The 17467-nt window shown below is 38.6% G+C and overlaps 1 protein-coding gene across 1 annotated transcript in view; it reads right to left on the bottom strand.

The window, feature by feature from the left end:
* nsmfb (NMDA receptor synaptonuclear signaling and neuronal migration factor b) overlaps positions 1-17467 on the bottom strand; it is a 54988-nt gene that overhangs the window by 10051 nt on the left and 27470 nt on the right. Inside the window, exons 7-14 of the mRNA XM_061072394.1 lie at positions 14296-14348; positions 13332-13421; positions 12578-12705; positions 11931-12014; positions 10668-10701; positions 9481-9551; positions 8602-8681; positions 7299-7401 (exon numbers count right to left, since the gene is read on the bottom strand). Of these exons, the coding sequence (XP_060928377.1) occupies positions 7299-7401; positions 8602-8681; positions 9481-9551; positions 10668-10701; positions 11931-12014; positions 12578-12705; positions 13332-13421; positions 14296-14348 (643 nt within the window). The remainder of the gene's footprint in view (positions 1-7298; positions 7402-8601; positions 8682-9480; positions 9552-10667; positions 10702-11930; positions 12015-12577; positions 12706-13331; positions 13422-14295; positions 14349-17467) is intronic.

Genomic DNA, 17467 nt, shown 5'->3' with positions numbered 1-17467 from the left:
ATCTAAGAGATCCCCCCAAAAGGTAAAAAATAGAAGAATCTTACAAAAGCAGAACTCTGTAGCATGTCCTCCGGTGTGACGATTTTTTTTTTACCTTGGCTGTAATAACTGAGGTAGTGAATGCTGTGTCCTGCACAGAGCTGAGCAATAGAGCTGTGGACATTTCTCTAAGATGCATAGTGACGTGGACGTGGCCTTCTCGTCCTGTGTCTCTGTAGGAGTCTCTGTCTTTTTCCTCCTCACTCCCCCTCTGACCTGCACTCACTTTACACTTTAACAATAAACACCAGCACTGATAACAGGTTATTAGGACACGTACAGTGCTGATGTTTACTTTGTGTGTGTTTGATTCTCTAGAGTTTATGAGACACATGTTGAAACATGCTATACAACACAAGACGTAACGTGAGGCGCACAGTCAGGACATCAGGATTAAAGTAACATGATCTAACATCATTGATTAATAACTAAATACATGTGATTATCCGTTCGTGTGTGAAGAGGGACAGAGACTAGCGCACACACACACAGACACACAAACTCCTGCAGACAGAAGTTTCAGACACAGCGCTGTGTTTTAACTTCATTGTTGCAGAAGAAGCGACGCCCCGTTTATCCAGAAATATTGATATGAATTCAGCAGGTTTTTATAGAGATGATGAGAATGAAAGGGCGTCAATTTCATGGTTATTTAATACATTTGGTCAATGCATTAGTAAATTATATAACTGCTATCTATCTACTTTTTTTATTTAAATAAATGAAGTTTTAATATACTATGCATTTAGTCAAAAGGGTGTGTGTTTACATTTTCCAGGACAGTCTGGCCTTGATCATTTATACGCACGCATGGTCTAAGGAAGTTCTAAATTTGTTCTGACAGTATGAACAAATTTAGGTAAGAACATATTTATGAATCCCGGATTTGTGCGTTGACAGTCGTACGCATGGTTTAAGCACAGATTTGTGCGTACGCATTGTTAGTAAATGAGGCCCATTGTTACCATCCAAGGTAGGTTTACTACAAGCTATGATATTGTGAAACCAAAAGTTCTTATCATATAGAAAAACACTTTCATTGGCGAGAGGCACTACCCTACCCACAATCCTCAGGTGTAATAGCAGTGTCTACGGACCGGGCTGTTACCATGGAAATGTTGACCACAACTGGGGAAATCATTCAATCGGAGGGTTAAGCCTGACACTGGGTTTACCACCGAACAATTATGATTTCCCTCTCTAACATGGGGCGTTTTTTTAGTGAATATGAAAAGAGTCCAAAGGGAGAAAATCATGTCAGGTCATGTACTGAAGAGTGGTGTCAGTGGGGGCTCACAATGGTTTATGGGATGCTATGTACCTTCACTCTTAAAATAATGACATACACACAGTTTTGAGGCGTGGGCTATTTTCCAATTTAAAATATTCTTATTTTGTTCAGAATCTCATGTTTAATGTTCACGATTCATCTGGTAGTGGATCGGCCTGGTTCCACGCTCCAAGACATTCTCCCCCAGAGCCAAAGCTGTCGATGATGCAGTTTTGGTAGTTTTACATTTTGGGAATTATGCTTATTTGCTTTCTTGACAAGATTTGTATTATTACATTATCATTACTCTGACCAAGATTGATGCCACCCACTTCAGAGTATGCTATTGAGCCAGCAGCCAGTTAGCTTAGTTTAGCTTAGCTAAGGTTGGCACAAAGAGTAGAAACAGCTGGCTCAGTTCAATGATAAAAATAGTCAGTGGTTTATGTCCAGACTGTTTTATGGGATTGTCCATTTCCGTCGATGAATCTTCTTTATTGTAAACTCGCCATTCAGTCATCATGACAGTAGTGAATGTTGACCTTATGGTGTTTTTAACAATGGAGCTCAGTAGAAAGGTGACACAACCTGCAAGAGACTAGGTGTGTTGGAGCCAGCTCCACCTCAACATGTCCCTGTGGCTTTACAGTGATAGAATAGAATAAAAAATTGATTTTAAAGCAGTTTGGTTTGGTACAAGTGTCATATGTTCATAATACAAAATGCTTGGTTTGGTTGATTAAAAATGAATGTTTTCATACAAAAAATACTAAATCTTTTATAATCGATAATAATATAGTCATATTTTGTATAATTAAGATAAACTTACCTAAAGTAAGTCAGTTCTAAGTCTATTATGTTGTCTAACTACCTGTATTGCAGCCATGGTGTCATTTCCTGCATGATTGAAGACTTAATTCATGAAAAAAGACATAATAACAATATAATGTATGTTCAGTATCTGGTAGGCGTCATAATGTTCTGTCATTTTACACATTGACACTAACATTTTAAAGGTCTGCTTCTTTAAATAAAACTAAATGTAATGAATGATGTTATTTGCCATAGTTCAAAATCTTGGATCATGACATTATCTTGGTCTATATCTCTGAAACTGAAATAGTTTGGTTCATTAAATATCTGCGAACAAAATACAGTCACCAAAATGCTTATATCGATGAAGACTAGAAGTAATAAGAACACTAAAGTCAAGAAGGCGGAGTAAGCAAGTAAAGAAAAGAAAAAAACCATCCTGCCCTCACATACTTGACAGCTGCAAAGTCTTACACTGAATTTTTAAAGTTGCTGCAGTCTACAGCGGCTGACAGCAGGAGCAGTGAGGAGGGATGCTGGATCGGAAGAGTGAAGCATCATCTGAAGGTGGATCAGTCGGTCTATTAATAGTGGCTTACCAGCTGAGCTTGCAGGAGAGCACACAGACAGCAGCAGGGGGAAACATTGTTAAATGCAGCGAGTAAGCCCTTCCCTGTCCATATCCCTCCTCGTGCTACTTGTACTGAACCACTGTGGAGAAGATGCCAAATGTCACAGTGACACAGTGCAACCACTAGGAGTTATGTGTATCTAGAACATAAAGGCCCAGGGCAAAAATCTGTGTGTCTTTGTGTTGCATAGTATATGTCTTTGTGTGTGTTTGACACTCTCATACACACACACAAACACACAAACACACACACACGCACACGCACACACAGCTAACGGTTTTCTGTGCTTGATACAGTGATAAATAATATGACGTCAGAATTTCATGTGAAGACTAATTAAATAATTCATTTGATGTAAGGTTGAAACGAAACACTCTTTGTACAATGCAAGATGAACTCTTACTCATGGGCTATTTTAATTATTTCAAGTATGTTAACTTCTGAAACTCAAATGGTAAAAGGTGTTTTAAGACCCCATAAATAATTGTATTAATAATTAATAAAAGGAATTTTCATGGACTTTAAACCAGCAAGTGGCCAACAAAATCTTAATTTACCTTTAAATGTACTTTATTTCAATTTTGCATCATTTTATTTAATGCTATGGGCCTCATAATAAATTTAGATTTTTCATACTATACTTACATACTATACTATACGTTATACCTATTCATAAATATATTTAAACAGGTTTGCCCAGTTGTGGTGTTAAGAGCAATATTTACAGCTAACCCACTTTTCTTTATTTCTTCCAGTGGTTATTTTGTGATACTCATATAAATTGAACTATTTAACTAAGATTTTTTGTGGGTCAACTGGAAACCAGACTTCATTTGATAGTCAGGGTGTAAGTTTTTTCTGATAAGCTTGTTTAAAGGTCGTGTTATCATCAGTTTGCAAAAGTGTAGTTTTGTGATCATGGAATACCTGAGAAAAGGGTATTTTTATCACACACACAGCTGGTTATTTTTGTGCTCTGTTAATAGCAGCCTGCCGGCATTGTCCCCTGATCCTTCATTTCCCACAGCACACTACAGCTCTACAGTGCAGAGCTGTTTCATTCTGCTCCCACAAGCAAACAATGAGTGTTGTAAATGTGTTTCTCGCTCCATCCTGAAAGCTTCATATATCACCTTCAGATTAATTCTAACAGCTGGTTGTAAGTACCATTAACAAATAAAAGCATAGTGAAGATTAATGAAGGGTTGTTGAGGCTTGTGATTTCTTCATCAAACTTTATTTTCAATAAACCAATTGCTTTTTCCTGTGCCATGTTCCCCTCGTACTGTAATAACTGTAATAAGAAGCAGCCATGTGGCAAAGCGTTTTCTTCAGCCTCAGGGCCAATCTGGGAGCCCTGAGGAGGAGGACCCCACATAAAGTGATTATAGAAATGTGAACTGGCTTAAACAATGCTATCAAGACCTGAACAATATGTGCAGTTTAATTTGCTAATCCATTTAAATGCTTCTTTTTGGTTGTCATTTTTAAAAACACAAGTGACAAAGATTATGTTATTTTCTAGATGAAATGACTTAACAGAGAGTGAGGTTGTGGGAGCTGTGTCTCAATTCGGGGGCCTAATCCTTGCTGCATTTATAATCCATCTGTTACAATCATTGGCCTACAATTTGTGAAACATCTATTTTCACAAGTTGCTTAATGCAAATGGTAGAATATGAGTCATAATATAATATTCTATGTATCCCTGAGACAGAGATGTGCTGCGGTCAGGTCGTCTCACTGGATGATAAAAACATTCTATTTTCATGAATCTCGTGACTTATCTGTCACTCAAGCTTCCACTGCAGGGAACAGAAATAACAGCAGATGAAAACATTGTATCTGTGTGTAGCAATAAGAAGACCTCTCCTTCTCCAAATAAACATAAAGCAAACAATTAACAACATGTTAACATGTTTACAACTGCAGCCATCTGTTTTTCTCGATAACTTCTGACGTCAGACAGTGGCTGGAAGCTCACAATTATTCAACGATTATGATTATATGAGTTGCTAATAGAATATTCCATTTATATTCCTGTTTACATGTTAGAGAGCAAAGTGTAATTATGGCCCTGTCCCAATTCCTTTCCCTATGTCCTACCCCTAGATATGAAGTTACCATCACTGGGAGTGTCCCCTCAAAACAGAGCCACAAGGGAGAGGGCAAGAAAATCTTCTTCCATAATATGTGACCACACTTGCTATGTCATCAGCAGCCAACCAACGTTTAACAGTGACAATCTATATCAACAAACATTATTATATCAACAACCGTTATCAACCAATTATAATACTGATGAATCTGATAACTGCAGGACAAACGGGAGCATTTGAATGATGCAGTCAGCATGTTTAAATCGGTCCTGTCCATAGAAACTTATCTAGGGGCTGCAAACGTTTTACAAGAGCAGGAAAGTTTTTTTCAAACTTCATATGCGGAACATGTGAGTAAGGTTTGTTACTCGTTACTCTCTCACTCACTTTTCTCGAAATGCTTTTCACAGTGATTCATGACATTTTAATTTGCTACTGGATTAAAAATAAGATATTCTGCTGGATTTTACAAAATATTTCATGGTTATTTTGCAAGATTTCATATTCACATTTGTTTACCCACAGCGGTTAGCATGTTATTTCACATCGTCCGTTCGTGAAGCATTCGTAAATTTCTGTCTATCCCTTTCAGAGGTTCTGAAAAAACTCCAGTTGAAGTGATGTTTGAAGGGTTAGATGGCCCCTACCCCTACATCACATGAGAAAAGGGACAACACTACACCTTCATGGTCACATGCAAAATGAAGGGTTCGGGCCAAGTGGTAGTGCTAAGGGGTCATTGGGACAGGTTATATGACTCAAGTCATTATGTCCAAAATATTTCACCACTTCTAAAAACCCAACTTCAAATAGGTTGATTTATGTATTGTTCATCATTTTGGATGATTTCTTAAAAATTTTGCAACTCCTTTTATTTTTCCATCATGTTTACACACAGGGCATGTACACATATAACAGTTGTTAACTGCCTATTGTTGCCAACAGCACCTTATAAAACGATGTCTTAATTTGATTATCTCTTATTCTGCATATGACCTGATTCAGGGTAAATTAATCATAAAATACTGCTTACATGCTGGTGTTTTATTCAGACTATTGTCTTTATCAGGTAAATATCAGAATATTAGTGTCCCTTTGAGGGGTAACAATATTATCCCAGTACCTAATTTGACCCCTGAGTTCCTGCAAAGGTCATTGGGGAAGTTGCTGTTTTTCATGTTGTGACTAAATGTATTTTTCTGCACAACATGCAGAATTTCTTAAATTGTGTGTGTTTTTTGTATTTGCAGAACCATTTTTACACGGCCAGAGTATTGTCAAATTGGTCAGTGTGTTGATTTCTGTATTATAATTATCTGCACTCCTCATGTTTGCTTTTATCTATTTGCATATTTTTCAATTCAGAGTTGCAGTGCTTCAACATCTCACCCACCAATAACCAAGCATATTTGTAGTTTTGTTTTATTTGTTTTTGCTAAATGTTTCATACACTACACATTGTATTGCAGGGCCTGCTAGTTTCAGTGATGGTATATTGTGGTAATTGATGGTTTAGTTATTTTTTCCCTGTAACACAAGCATTCAATATTTCAATAAATATTATATTCAAGCTTTAATTGTTCTTAACCCTGCACCTATCTCTGATATTCTAGGACTATCATTTTATCCAGATTTGTAAGAGGCTGTCGGGAACGACATGGAGTTTTACCACCAAAGTGAAGAGGAGAGTGAGGTATTGCAGTAAACAGCCATAAGAAGCCGGGTTGGTGCAGTGGTCCTAGATAGGGCAGCATGAGAACGTATGAATATTTGAGTGTGTTTGCATGTCCATGGACATGTTCTGTATGTGTGTGTCTGCATATAGCAAGTCTTTATAGGTCTGTTGAGTTGGAGAGGTCGTGGCAGGAGCACTGGAGGAGGGAGGTGTGTGGGTGTGTATAGTGTAATTGCAATGAGTGAGTGTGTGCATGTGTGTGTGTGGTTTAATTGAGTGGGTGTCAAGGAGTCTATTTTCCTGCAATTCGTAGGTGCTGTGTGCATGTGTGTGTGCGTGCCCTCTTCTTCACTGTCCTCCCCCCTGCCTGTGCTGTGTGACAGCCTGACAGCAGGGTGACAGCTGCAGAAAGTGCTGGTAAGGTTAGAAATCTTGCTCCCAAGATTATGAAAAAAACAACCTTTCCATACGTCATTGCACAAAAACTGCTTGTCCTTTCAGTATTTTAGCAAACCAATTCAAAAAGTGCTCTTGTGATGACCTCATTCGACTCTGTAGTGTTCTGCGATATCAGGAGACAAAGCCAACAGATTGTCTGAATGATTTATCTGCACAGAAGCATGTGGCTGTGAGTGTGCATGTAATCATTAGTAAGCGTGCTGCATATGCAATCAGAAACTTTAAGTAAACCTTTACACAGACCGGCAGAGTGCGGGAGTCTGATTTACTCTGGAGGCTCGTTACGAGTCAGAATACAAAAACAACTGTACCTTTTCTCCATTAGCGCTCCCCAGCACATAGCAGCCCATGATATGGATGAGATTGGGCTCCGGGTTCAGTTTACTCATCAGCCTGCTGAGCCGACGCCAGAACCTGGTCACATGGAAGAGGCGAGATGTTAGAGGATCAACAACAAATAGGTAGGAGAATCAGAGGAAGTGAAAAAAAAGTGAAGGATTTTCACTAAATGCTTTTGTGCCAACTGTGATCACGTTGATGTAATTCATTGAATTGTTTGTGAAAGGGTCGTTTTATTACATAAACGTATTGCTTTATTTCCTTTAATTGTCCCTCTCAAGTAGTGTGAACACACTCAAACTCAAAACTACACATTTAAAAGGTTTACTATAAAGAAATCTGGAATCCATGAATAGGCCAATTTAGCTATGAGTCTAACAGCTCCATCTGCTGACACGGAGCCTTTCCCAGCTACTGAGCTCCACCCACAAGCTGGGAGGATTGGTTTCTTAGGTTTGTGACATCACAAAACATCAATCCATTTTTTTAGGACCGGCATTTGTTCACTGGAGTATTTACACAAGACAACTCAGCCATGCTGACCGATTATTTTGCTCAAAATAAGTCTTTTATCATAAAAAGGCACAAGGGGAACACGTTTAAAAATGTCATCTTCGCTGGAGGAGGATTTTACATTGCTGAAGGTTCTAATGAAGAGTTGCTGACAGGAATAGAAACAGGAAGTCTTTGGTTTTAATGTTTCTCATATCATATTTGATTTTAACATGATTAGCTGTACATGTAATAATTTGTGTTTCCAAATTTGTCTGTTCAGTATCAGAACAAAATGAACAGAGAAGAAGAGTAGAAGAAGATGGAAGCCATCAGTGACTCTGTGTTACTGTGTTTATTTCCATCCACAGATGTCTTGAGTAATCTGAGGACTGAGGAGACGGCTTCCTATGTTTACTGGCTATTGGCTGCTAGGTCCCTAGCTGCTGCAACCTCACTGGTTTGGAGGACTGATGAGTTATTAAACATTTCCAGCCACATAGTTGTTGTCTGTGTATCAACCACACAATTTAATTTACACTTGTGGTCTATGTAGTAAACAACCCCAGAGGTGGTTTGGCTTAGTGAGTCGCAATACGTCACCCAAATGCCCAAAATGCCTTTTAGTGGCAGGTGTGAATAGAGCATTAGTCATTGTGATGCAATTACCAAGAACACAGGCCACTTTTTTTATTCAAACGTTTCCTGTGTTTTGAGGTGATGTCTCCAACCCTTTACTTACAGATTATTGGTCACACCTTCAGAACAAGAATAAAGTCTTACTGGATCATGTCTTCTTCCTTCTCCACCTTGGCAAAAGTGGCCACTTTATTCTTCAGCAGATACAAATGTCCTGGACCTCCCTGTGGAAAGGATTTAGTGTTACTACGGATTCAGGTAAGTGTAACAGTCTTTAATCTGTAAAATTCTAGTTCAACAATGAGATCCATATTCTACCAGATAAACAACATTGAAGTCCTGGGTCCATTATTCCATGCGTAGAAGAATAGCCTTAATGTGATATTTGATATTGATTATGCCAAATGTATCTATCAAAGACAGCAAAAGATGGGTAACAATATTCAACAGGACTGCAAATAAGCCCACGAGCAGTGACATTTGACTCATGAGTATTTAGGGCTAAATTATTACAGGAATACTGATTGGACCATACCCATCTTCGGCCATTATTTTAATCTCAACTATGCACTTGATTAGTTTTGTGGCTGCATCTTGCACAGTTGTGAAATTATAGTGATATAACATGTGATATATACAGCAGAATAAAAAATACATTATGTCCTGTCACCTGCATGCAGCACCATCCCCTCGCGTGAAAACTCTGACCAGAGAATCTACTGCTGAGTTAAGTTAAACTGCAGAGAAGGTCCGGACCCAATTGTCTGGATATTTTCCAGAATTCTGGTCTTACAACAGCCAAAGAAACTAAGTTTTGTGTTTGGTCCAAAGTTTTATTAAAATCTGAATCAAACTGAATTTGTCACAACATATACAATAGAAGTTCAATTATGCTCAATTATTGTTGTTGACACAGAAAAATAATGCCTTCAATCCATTATAACTAGTTAAGTTCTAACTAAAAGGAAACCATGACCCAATAATGTCACAATAGTTTGAAAGCCTGCCTCTGCTGTCACTCACCTGGCAGAAAATGAGCATGTTCCAGATTTTGCAGCCTTTCCTGTAAGCACTCAGCTTCTTCTCTATCTCCTCTGGAGACACACAGTCAGGGGAAGGGAGGGGGAGAAACAGAGGTGTCACTTTTCACACTCAGCGATTATGGTGAGATACATAAAATAGCTGTCCCTTGAGTCTCTCGCTCTCACACACACACACACTAACACACACACTCAGTGTCAAAAAACCATGAGTCATTTCTGCACTCCAACAAGCTCAAACATATCCCACCCTCATCTTTTCCACATTTACACTGGGAGAGTAATTTTCACTTGAGAGCTAAAAAAAACTGGGGCTGTCAAAATTAATGCGTTAATGAGCAGAGCTTGTTCAAAATTAAGCGACTTTCAGTTTCTCTGGTCTCAGCTGCTCAGTGATCAGCGCCGCTGCGTCATGATCAGAGCAGAAGGAGCAGAAGCTGCAGGTGGTTTGTACCGAGCTGGAGTTTCTGTGTCCTCCTCCACTCTGCTCTCACTTGAACTAATAAACCCTCATCACTAGCTATCAGGACCTGATCAGTACATGAAGTCACTAGGTGTTTGTATGATTCTCTCCAAAGTTTGTGAGGCTGCATCAAACATCATGAAAGTGACTCGTCAACATGTTGTGCTCAGTACATCACGAGATGTGACGTCACAGTGAGGACTCAGAATGAGTGGAGCGACACGCAGACACGATCCGACACCATCAATTCATAACCAAACATATGACCGTATGTTTGTCACCTAAATCATCTCAGTAAAAAAAAGTTAGTATGAACGTGAACTAGCTCATTATTATCTGCATGAACTGAACTTGGAACTCGTTATTTTTAAGTGTGAACTGGCTCAACACTACTTCTACAGATGGGCCAAGATTCAGACTTCACATTCACATTTAATTGTGTAAAGGTTTGCTTGTTTGTATGATTTAAAAAAGAAAAGAAAAAAAGTTTTATTCAACCACCCTTTATTTGCTAAAAAAAGTAGAAGAGCAAAGGCTAAGATCACCCAATTGTTTAGGATAAAGGTTATCTTTGAGTTTTATTAAAAAAAAAATCTGGCATTTACAAATGGTCATTAATCCTGATTAATCACAGCTACCCTGTGATTCATCTGATTAAAAATTGTAATGGCTTGACAGCCCTAAAAAAAACAACATGTCACACTCACCGAGGATGTCGTCAAATGAGGCATGTTCGTGGTCCTGGGAAATAGAAACAGAATTCATAATTAAATAAAATGTATTCTCGATGCCGTATGACTGTAGTTCCCAACGTTTAGTTCAGACCCACATGGTAACAGGACAGGACAGGATTTTTAGACATACCCTAAAATTCCACACCAATTCAATCAATACTCCATATTGAACAGTCGACGGTTGTCATTTAATGATAATGTCTTTTTATATTTGCTTGGAATTGGCATATTTGATGACAGTATTCACCACCTTGTGTGCAAATGTTCCGCTAAAATTGCCCACCCTGACAATGTTTTTCTATACTTTGGGTTTATCACCATGATGACTATGATTAGTTATCCTCCCTACAGACTATGAGTCTATATATTATTTGGGAGAAACATAGTTACAAGTGGACTGAAGGTCAAACTTGCCTGAATGAAGCCATCACTTACTAGGCTGTTGCTGGTTTGACTTATGATTGTCAAACTGGCCTGAACTTTGATCAACTTACTATCGTCATTTTTCTGGCAGTGTTATTTTCTTGACATTGAAATGTTAATAAATATAAATCAAAATGTGCTGTATCCTATCAAGCTGACACACATCAACCCACCAGTAGGTTTCTCAAGATGATGCCAGTGTGTCGCCCTTAACGTGTTGGTCCAGATTTAAATAGGCCACCAGCTATAAGGAATTGCCAAAAAATTTGGTAAAGACATTAGTGAATTTGAATAACATTGGTGATTATCTGACTTCATCTTGTGCCACTAACAAATCAATATGTTCACAGAATTTATGACAGAATACCTCTTAAAGTAATCAAATTCTCATCAGCCTCAGTTGTACTGACGAGCTGAATTTAATGAGAGTTGGGAAATATGGCAAAATACATTTTTTTAAGCTTGGGGATGATTTGTGGCCTAATGATTTTCTTCCAGCAAAATGCAGAAAAACACAAGCATGACTTAGACAATGTATTTTTGAGGCTGCACTACCTGACCGGCAATCATACAACATAATACATGCCACCCCATACAGAATAGGGCTGTAAGGCTGACGCCCTTTCTGTGCAGAGACTCCTGAGGATAGTGATAGAATGTGAGAAGTCAATGTTGTATCTTTATTTTTCATCTATCTAACAACTTTGCGTTTATCTGCATTTAGTGAATGTACACAAAGAAATACATAGCCAAGAGCACATAATGTAATAAAGCCACAATGTTGGTGTAAAGCTGTCGATTGCTGCTACTCACATAAAGAATGGGGATGATGGAGGGGTCATCCCTGCGGATGATGTTCGGAACATATTCAGCCTTTGGGACCTTGGACGATATCAGCTGTGGAAAACAGGAAATAAGCTTAAAAAAACGTCTTACTGCATAGGTGTTATGAACTTTATGGATATGGGGCATGCTGAAAACAACAGCAACTTTTCACCATATTTGGCCCTAAAAAGTGGTGTGTATTTTAAATGACACTTTATTAAACTCAAATTTACAGCAATATTTGTGAACATCTAACATTTAAATTTACCATTTTGATTTAACACTAAGGTTTGACATTTAGATAAATTTTTCTAACATTAAGATTTATATTAAACATTTATATTAAACATTTAACATTTGGACCTCACATTTGGATTCAACACTTAAAATGTAGTATAAAGATTTAAAACATTAATATCACTATATTCTTCCATAAAAAATGGTAAATGTGACAAACTTCACAAATATTGCTGTGAATCTGATTTAAAAAGTGACATTTTTTCAATGTTTTGTAGATAAATATGGTAAGAGGCTGCTGATCATCATGTGCAGCGTTACAATCGGAGAACCATTATACAAAGAATGGTGTTCAAGGTGACTCAATCAGCTTGAAATGTGACTGCCTCGATCCTCACCATGATTTTCGGTGGGATAAAGTCCTCGCCGTCACAGGCTGCTCTCTCCATCTCCCTCTCCTCCTCCCACTCGGCATCCTCATCCAGCCCTTCATCTAATGTCCCTGAGGAGGTCTGGAGATCACCACCTAGCTCATGCACACAGGAACAAAGGGCGAGATGAAAAGATAACACACAAATGAAATTAAAAAGGGTGCTCCATTTAAAAGCACTGCACCTGTTATTTCATTTTTTCCGGCAACAGTGGGGGGAGGAACAGAGCATTTACAATCAGACGGCAGACGACACAAACCGACACAATAACACTCTCCTTATGCACTCAGCCAGATGCAGACAGCTACAACACAATGCACCAGGCGGATGTACAACAGGACTGTGGACAGCTGTGTGGATGAACGGCAACAGCCATGTACAAGTACAGAGATTAGGAGAACACAAACAGGCTGCATGGTGATAAAGGCCACACACTCTGTAAACAGATACACACACAGATACAAGTCACACAGTCACTACAATAAGAGCCTGTGCCTGTGTATATCGTTGTATGCGTGTTTGTTGCACTCATTTGTTGTGTGTCTGAGTGTGTAAACATCACATAGTTGCATTTTCTTCCAGTGTATGTGAATAATTCCATGTGTATTTTTGAATAATGACATGTGTTTGTGTGTCTGCAGAAAAGAAGTGTGCACGTCGAATCAGTGTATGTGTGTTTTTTTATTCATGTCTGCACGTGATTGAGAGGATGTCAACTCACTGTCTCTGGAGTCATGCAGTGAGTCAGGCTTGACAGGGGTGGGGTCACTCCATGAGCGGCTGAAGCTCTTGGCTCGGCGATCTGCGTAGGCTGATGGAGTTAGGCGGGGGAGAGAGTCACTCATACACATGCACACACACACAATCCAGAAGCATAATTGACCCCAGAAATCAAGTGTTCTGTCCTGCAGGTCCAGTGATTGTGAAGAGCACTGCCACTTAACTGATACAAATGTCGCAGTTAGATAAATGACCTGATTATTTTGTTATAGCTTTTACTTTGGTCAAACACGTTGTTTTAAATGTTCTTTATGAATAAAATTGACATTAAAATTGACATGGTTAATACTGTTAATAATGTTTGAAAACAAAATAAAATGAATAAAAAGACATTTCATTTATGATCCCATAAACCAGAACCTGAAAGCCAAAAATATTTAGTATTTAAATCTGGGATATCATTGAAATTAAATTTGGCATAAAATCCTGTTTGATTATTTTACTATGTATGAGCACATGAAGGATGTAGCATTATTAGCATTATTTGTGAAGCTTGGGAAAGAAGAGACATTTTATTGTGGCTCAAGACAAAGCTGTGAAGTAACTGATGGACAGAAACTAATTAGACACAAATGGCATCTGAAGTTGCATGTGTACAAACAGTATGATACATTCCAAGGCAAAATGTGAGTGTGAACATACTGCACACACACCCACACCAGTCTGAACTCCAGTGCCAACTGAACAAATGACAAACAAGTATTTCAGGTAATTAAGTTTGTTTCATGAACATAGTGTAACACAATATTCCTTAACATGCACAGTACAGTCGCTCGATGCATAAAGCATGATTAAGTTCTGATAACCATCCGATGTGATGATTGTTACACTCTGTAGAGCATGAATGCATGAAAACATAGTTAGATCAGGGCACGCACATGCATACAGATCCGGTGAAGACTTACTCTGCACCTTCATCCTGCGGCTGCCCACCATCCTCAGATGTTTGCGGAAATTTCTTGAATTTGAAGAGAAAGAGAAGAGGAAACAGACACAGAGATATCAAGAATGGTGTCAAGCCGGCAGATGAATAGAAAACAGAGGCAGACGACGATTCCAGATCCTCTTCACAGATGTCAGGTGGTGCACAACACAAAGGATTATTAAAAAATGATGGGAGGTTTGGCCACTATCCAACAAGTGAACAGACAACTCCTTTGCATATCAAGCCCTCAGGAACAGTACATTTCAGTTACAGTATTGCAACTTTCACGTTAATTGTGCAACATACATTGGCCCAAAAAGCATATTTTCCTTATGCAAGTATTGTAAAAAGAGCAGCTGTAAAACGATGATTACATTATTTTAGTGAATTTAATATTTTTAATCAGTTGTCATGATTCTGTAGCTGGAAGTAATAACTATCAAAAGACTGTTCTCTGGTCCGGACTTTGGGTTTTATGGACTTTTTAGTTTATGGACATTTGCCGTGTTTTCTTGTTTTTGGATTTGTGTTTCTGTTTGGTTGTTAATTCTGAGTTCTCCCTTTCCTGTTTTATTTTGAAATAAATTCCTTTGTCCTGTTTTCCGCCTGTGTGATCATCTGTACCTTGTCCTGTTGTGTTTCAACTGTGTTAAATTAACCCTGCCTCCCTTGTGTAAATAAGTGTTTCCCATATCAGTTGTGCTTCTCAGTCTTTCCTTGTTTCCAAGTGTTTCTCTGCATGTTGAGTTTTGGACTTTGTTTTGGACAATGCTTTGCTCCTGGTAACTTTGCTTTTCAACGTATTGAACTTGGTCTGTATTAAAGGACTTTTTTGTTTCTATTTTTCACCTTAACCTGGCTCTTGCATTTAGGTCCTCCTGCTCTACACATAGCAACATCAGTTTGATGAGTATGATCTATTTGATATAGTAACATCGGGAAGGTCTGTGAAAGCTAAATGATAAATCAGTTTATCCTACCCAGTTTTGCAGGGAGCCAACAGGACGTTGGCATGGCTCTTCACATTACTGCAGAGAAAGCTAAATAAATTTGTTGAACTTTGACCTGAGTTGTGCTGCTCTTTTGTGCAAAGCCAATCAGTGGCGAGCACAGTTTGAACTGGGAGGACTCAAAAATAACTTGTGCTATTAATTTACAATAACAAGCTGACCTCAGATGCAGACAAGACAAATACAAATATTCACTTGTCGAGAGAAACAGAAAAACGCTGTTTGAGCAATCTACACACAGTAGCACCGCAGCAAACGTTGGCCTTTCTCTCGCACCACCACAATGGGAATTTCAGAGTGGTGCATTAATGAGGAATGCACAACACCGGACCCCTGTTTTTCCTCTGTTATGTGCATACATCAGCTGATGCACATGCTCTTAACACAAGCGTCAACGTATTAGAATTCTAAAGGAGAAACACATTGAAAGGAGAGAAAACAGAATACAGAAGCAGTTGTAAGTGATTCAAAAGTGCAACAACGTGCGGCCTAAAACACAGCTTTTTATTATTCATCAAATCTTGTCTGACTGTTGTGTTTTTAGTGCAACTGGCTTCGCAGTCCCTTTTTTCTGGTTACCTATCCCTGAATTTATCACATTTTAAGTGAAGCTAGGAGCATCTTTGTGTAGTTGATTAAAGGCCACTTGAAAGATTGTCCACATCAAGATCAGTTTACTCACTACTGAGAGCACTAATCAGCCTGTGAAGACAGTTGTGTAATGGCTTCCGAATGTCTGGCGCTCAAGTCAGAGGCGATAACCCCAGTGAAGAGGGGATATCTCAGACTGGGCTTGGAGACTATTAATCTAAATGGAAGTCTATGTTACAGACTCAGTTTAAAGGACACAGGGATGGATTTTCTAAAAAAGAGAAGCTTTCAAGTTGCATAAGTGGATCGGCAGGGCATTGTTTGAGAAATGCCACCTTTTCCTTTTATTAATTTAAAGTATAAAAACTGCACTGCAGATGTATGCCACCACTACATCATGTTTTTTTCCTTCAAATTCTCCATTAGCCTGACCTGTTTATCTTGACGCCAATTGACAACTAATCAAAATTTTTATAAATTCCCTCAAGGCATTCTAGAGATATCATGTCCAAAGGAATGGGACAGACAGACAGAGAGAAGGACGACCTGAAGACATAATACGTCATGTCACTGGCTATGAAAAAAATCAGTTTCTTCCCATTCCCACATTATTATTGAGCATTTGTCTAAGTACACTTTTATTAGGCTGGGCAAAAAATTATGTTTCAGTTTCAATTGTTTCTGCACAATGTGAAAAATGTTTTAGAACCAGTAATTTTGTGATACACCAGCTGTACCTGTGTGTACTGTGTGCTGCAAGAAGCTCTCAGTTTAATTGTGGTTCAGGAGGAAGAACAGGTTGTCCCTTAATCAGAATGTCTGCAGCCTGATCCCAGTCTCCCAAATTCTGCAGGCTGAAGTGTCCTTGGGCAAGATGCTAAGCCCTGAATTACCGCTGAAAGCTGAGAAAGTGATATATTAACTTATCTACTTGAATGGGTGAACACGGCAAAACTGTCAAACTCTTTGAAAGGTCATCAATTATCCATTAAATCAATGAAGAATCAATAGGGAAATTGATATAGAATCAGAGTAATAGGACTAATCAATAATGAACTAAATCTTTTCAATATGTTCACATAAACAACATTATTAAGCTAACATATTAAAGTAACTCGAGATGCAGCAATGTTCATCTAAATGTCAGAGGAAATGCAAAGCACACAGCCTCCCACGTGCATATTGTTTGTCTGAAGCTATTTTGTATCCAGGGTTCAGTCTAGAGGCTTTCTTAGAAACACGGTTGACGTGTCAGGGAAGATTGCAGGAGTCGTGAAGGCAGAGCCTGAAATAGTCGGATGACTCAGAGAGGGGGATCCATCAGGAAGCCAGCCTTATATTTTCATACTGAGTGGCAACAGCTTTGAAAAACCCCCATGCACCAAGACAACAGAGTCATATTCATGTCAATGTGTGTGTGTGGCAAGAATACGTGTTACTGCAATTCTGCAAAAATCCCACTCCACTCTCTAGATTGGGCTATGACCTTTTTTGAAAAGCTCTTCAAATAATAAAATGGCTTTCTTATTCAAACATGCAAAATAAGATTTG

The sequence above is a fragment of the Limanda limanda genome, chromosome 5 (assembly GCF_963576545.1).
Source record: "Limanda limanda chromosome 5, fLimLim1.1, whole genome shotgun sequence".
Classification (NCBI taxonomy): Eukaryota; Metazoa; Chordata; class Actinopteri; order Pleuronectiformes; family Pleuronectidae; genus Limanda; species Limanda limanda.
Note: the sequence above shows the minus strand (reverse complement) of the source record. Positions and strands in the feature narration are given on the sequence as shown.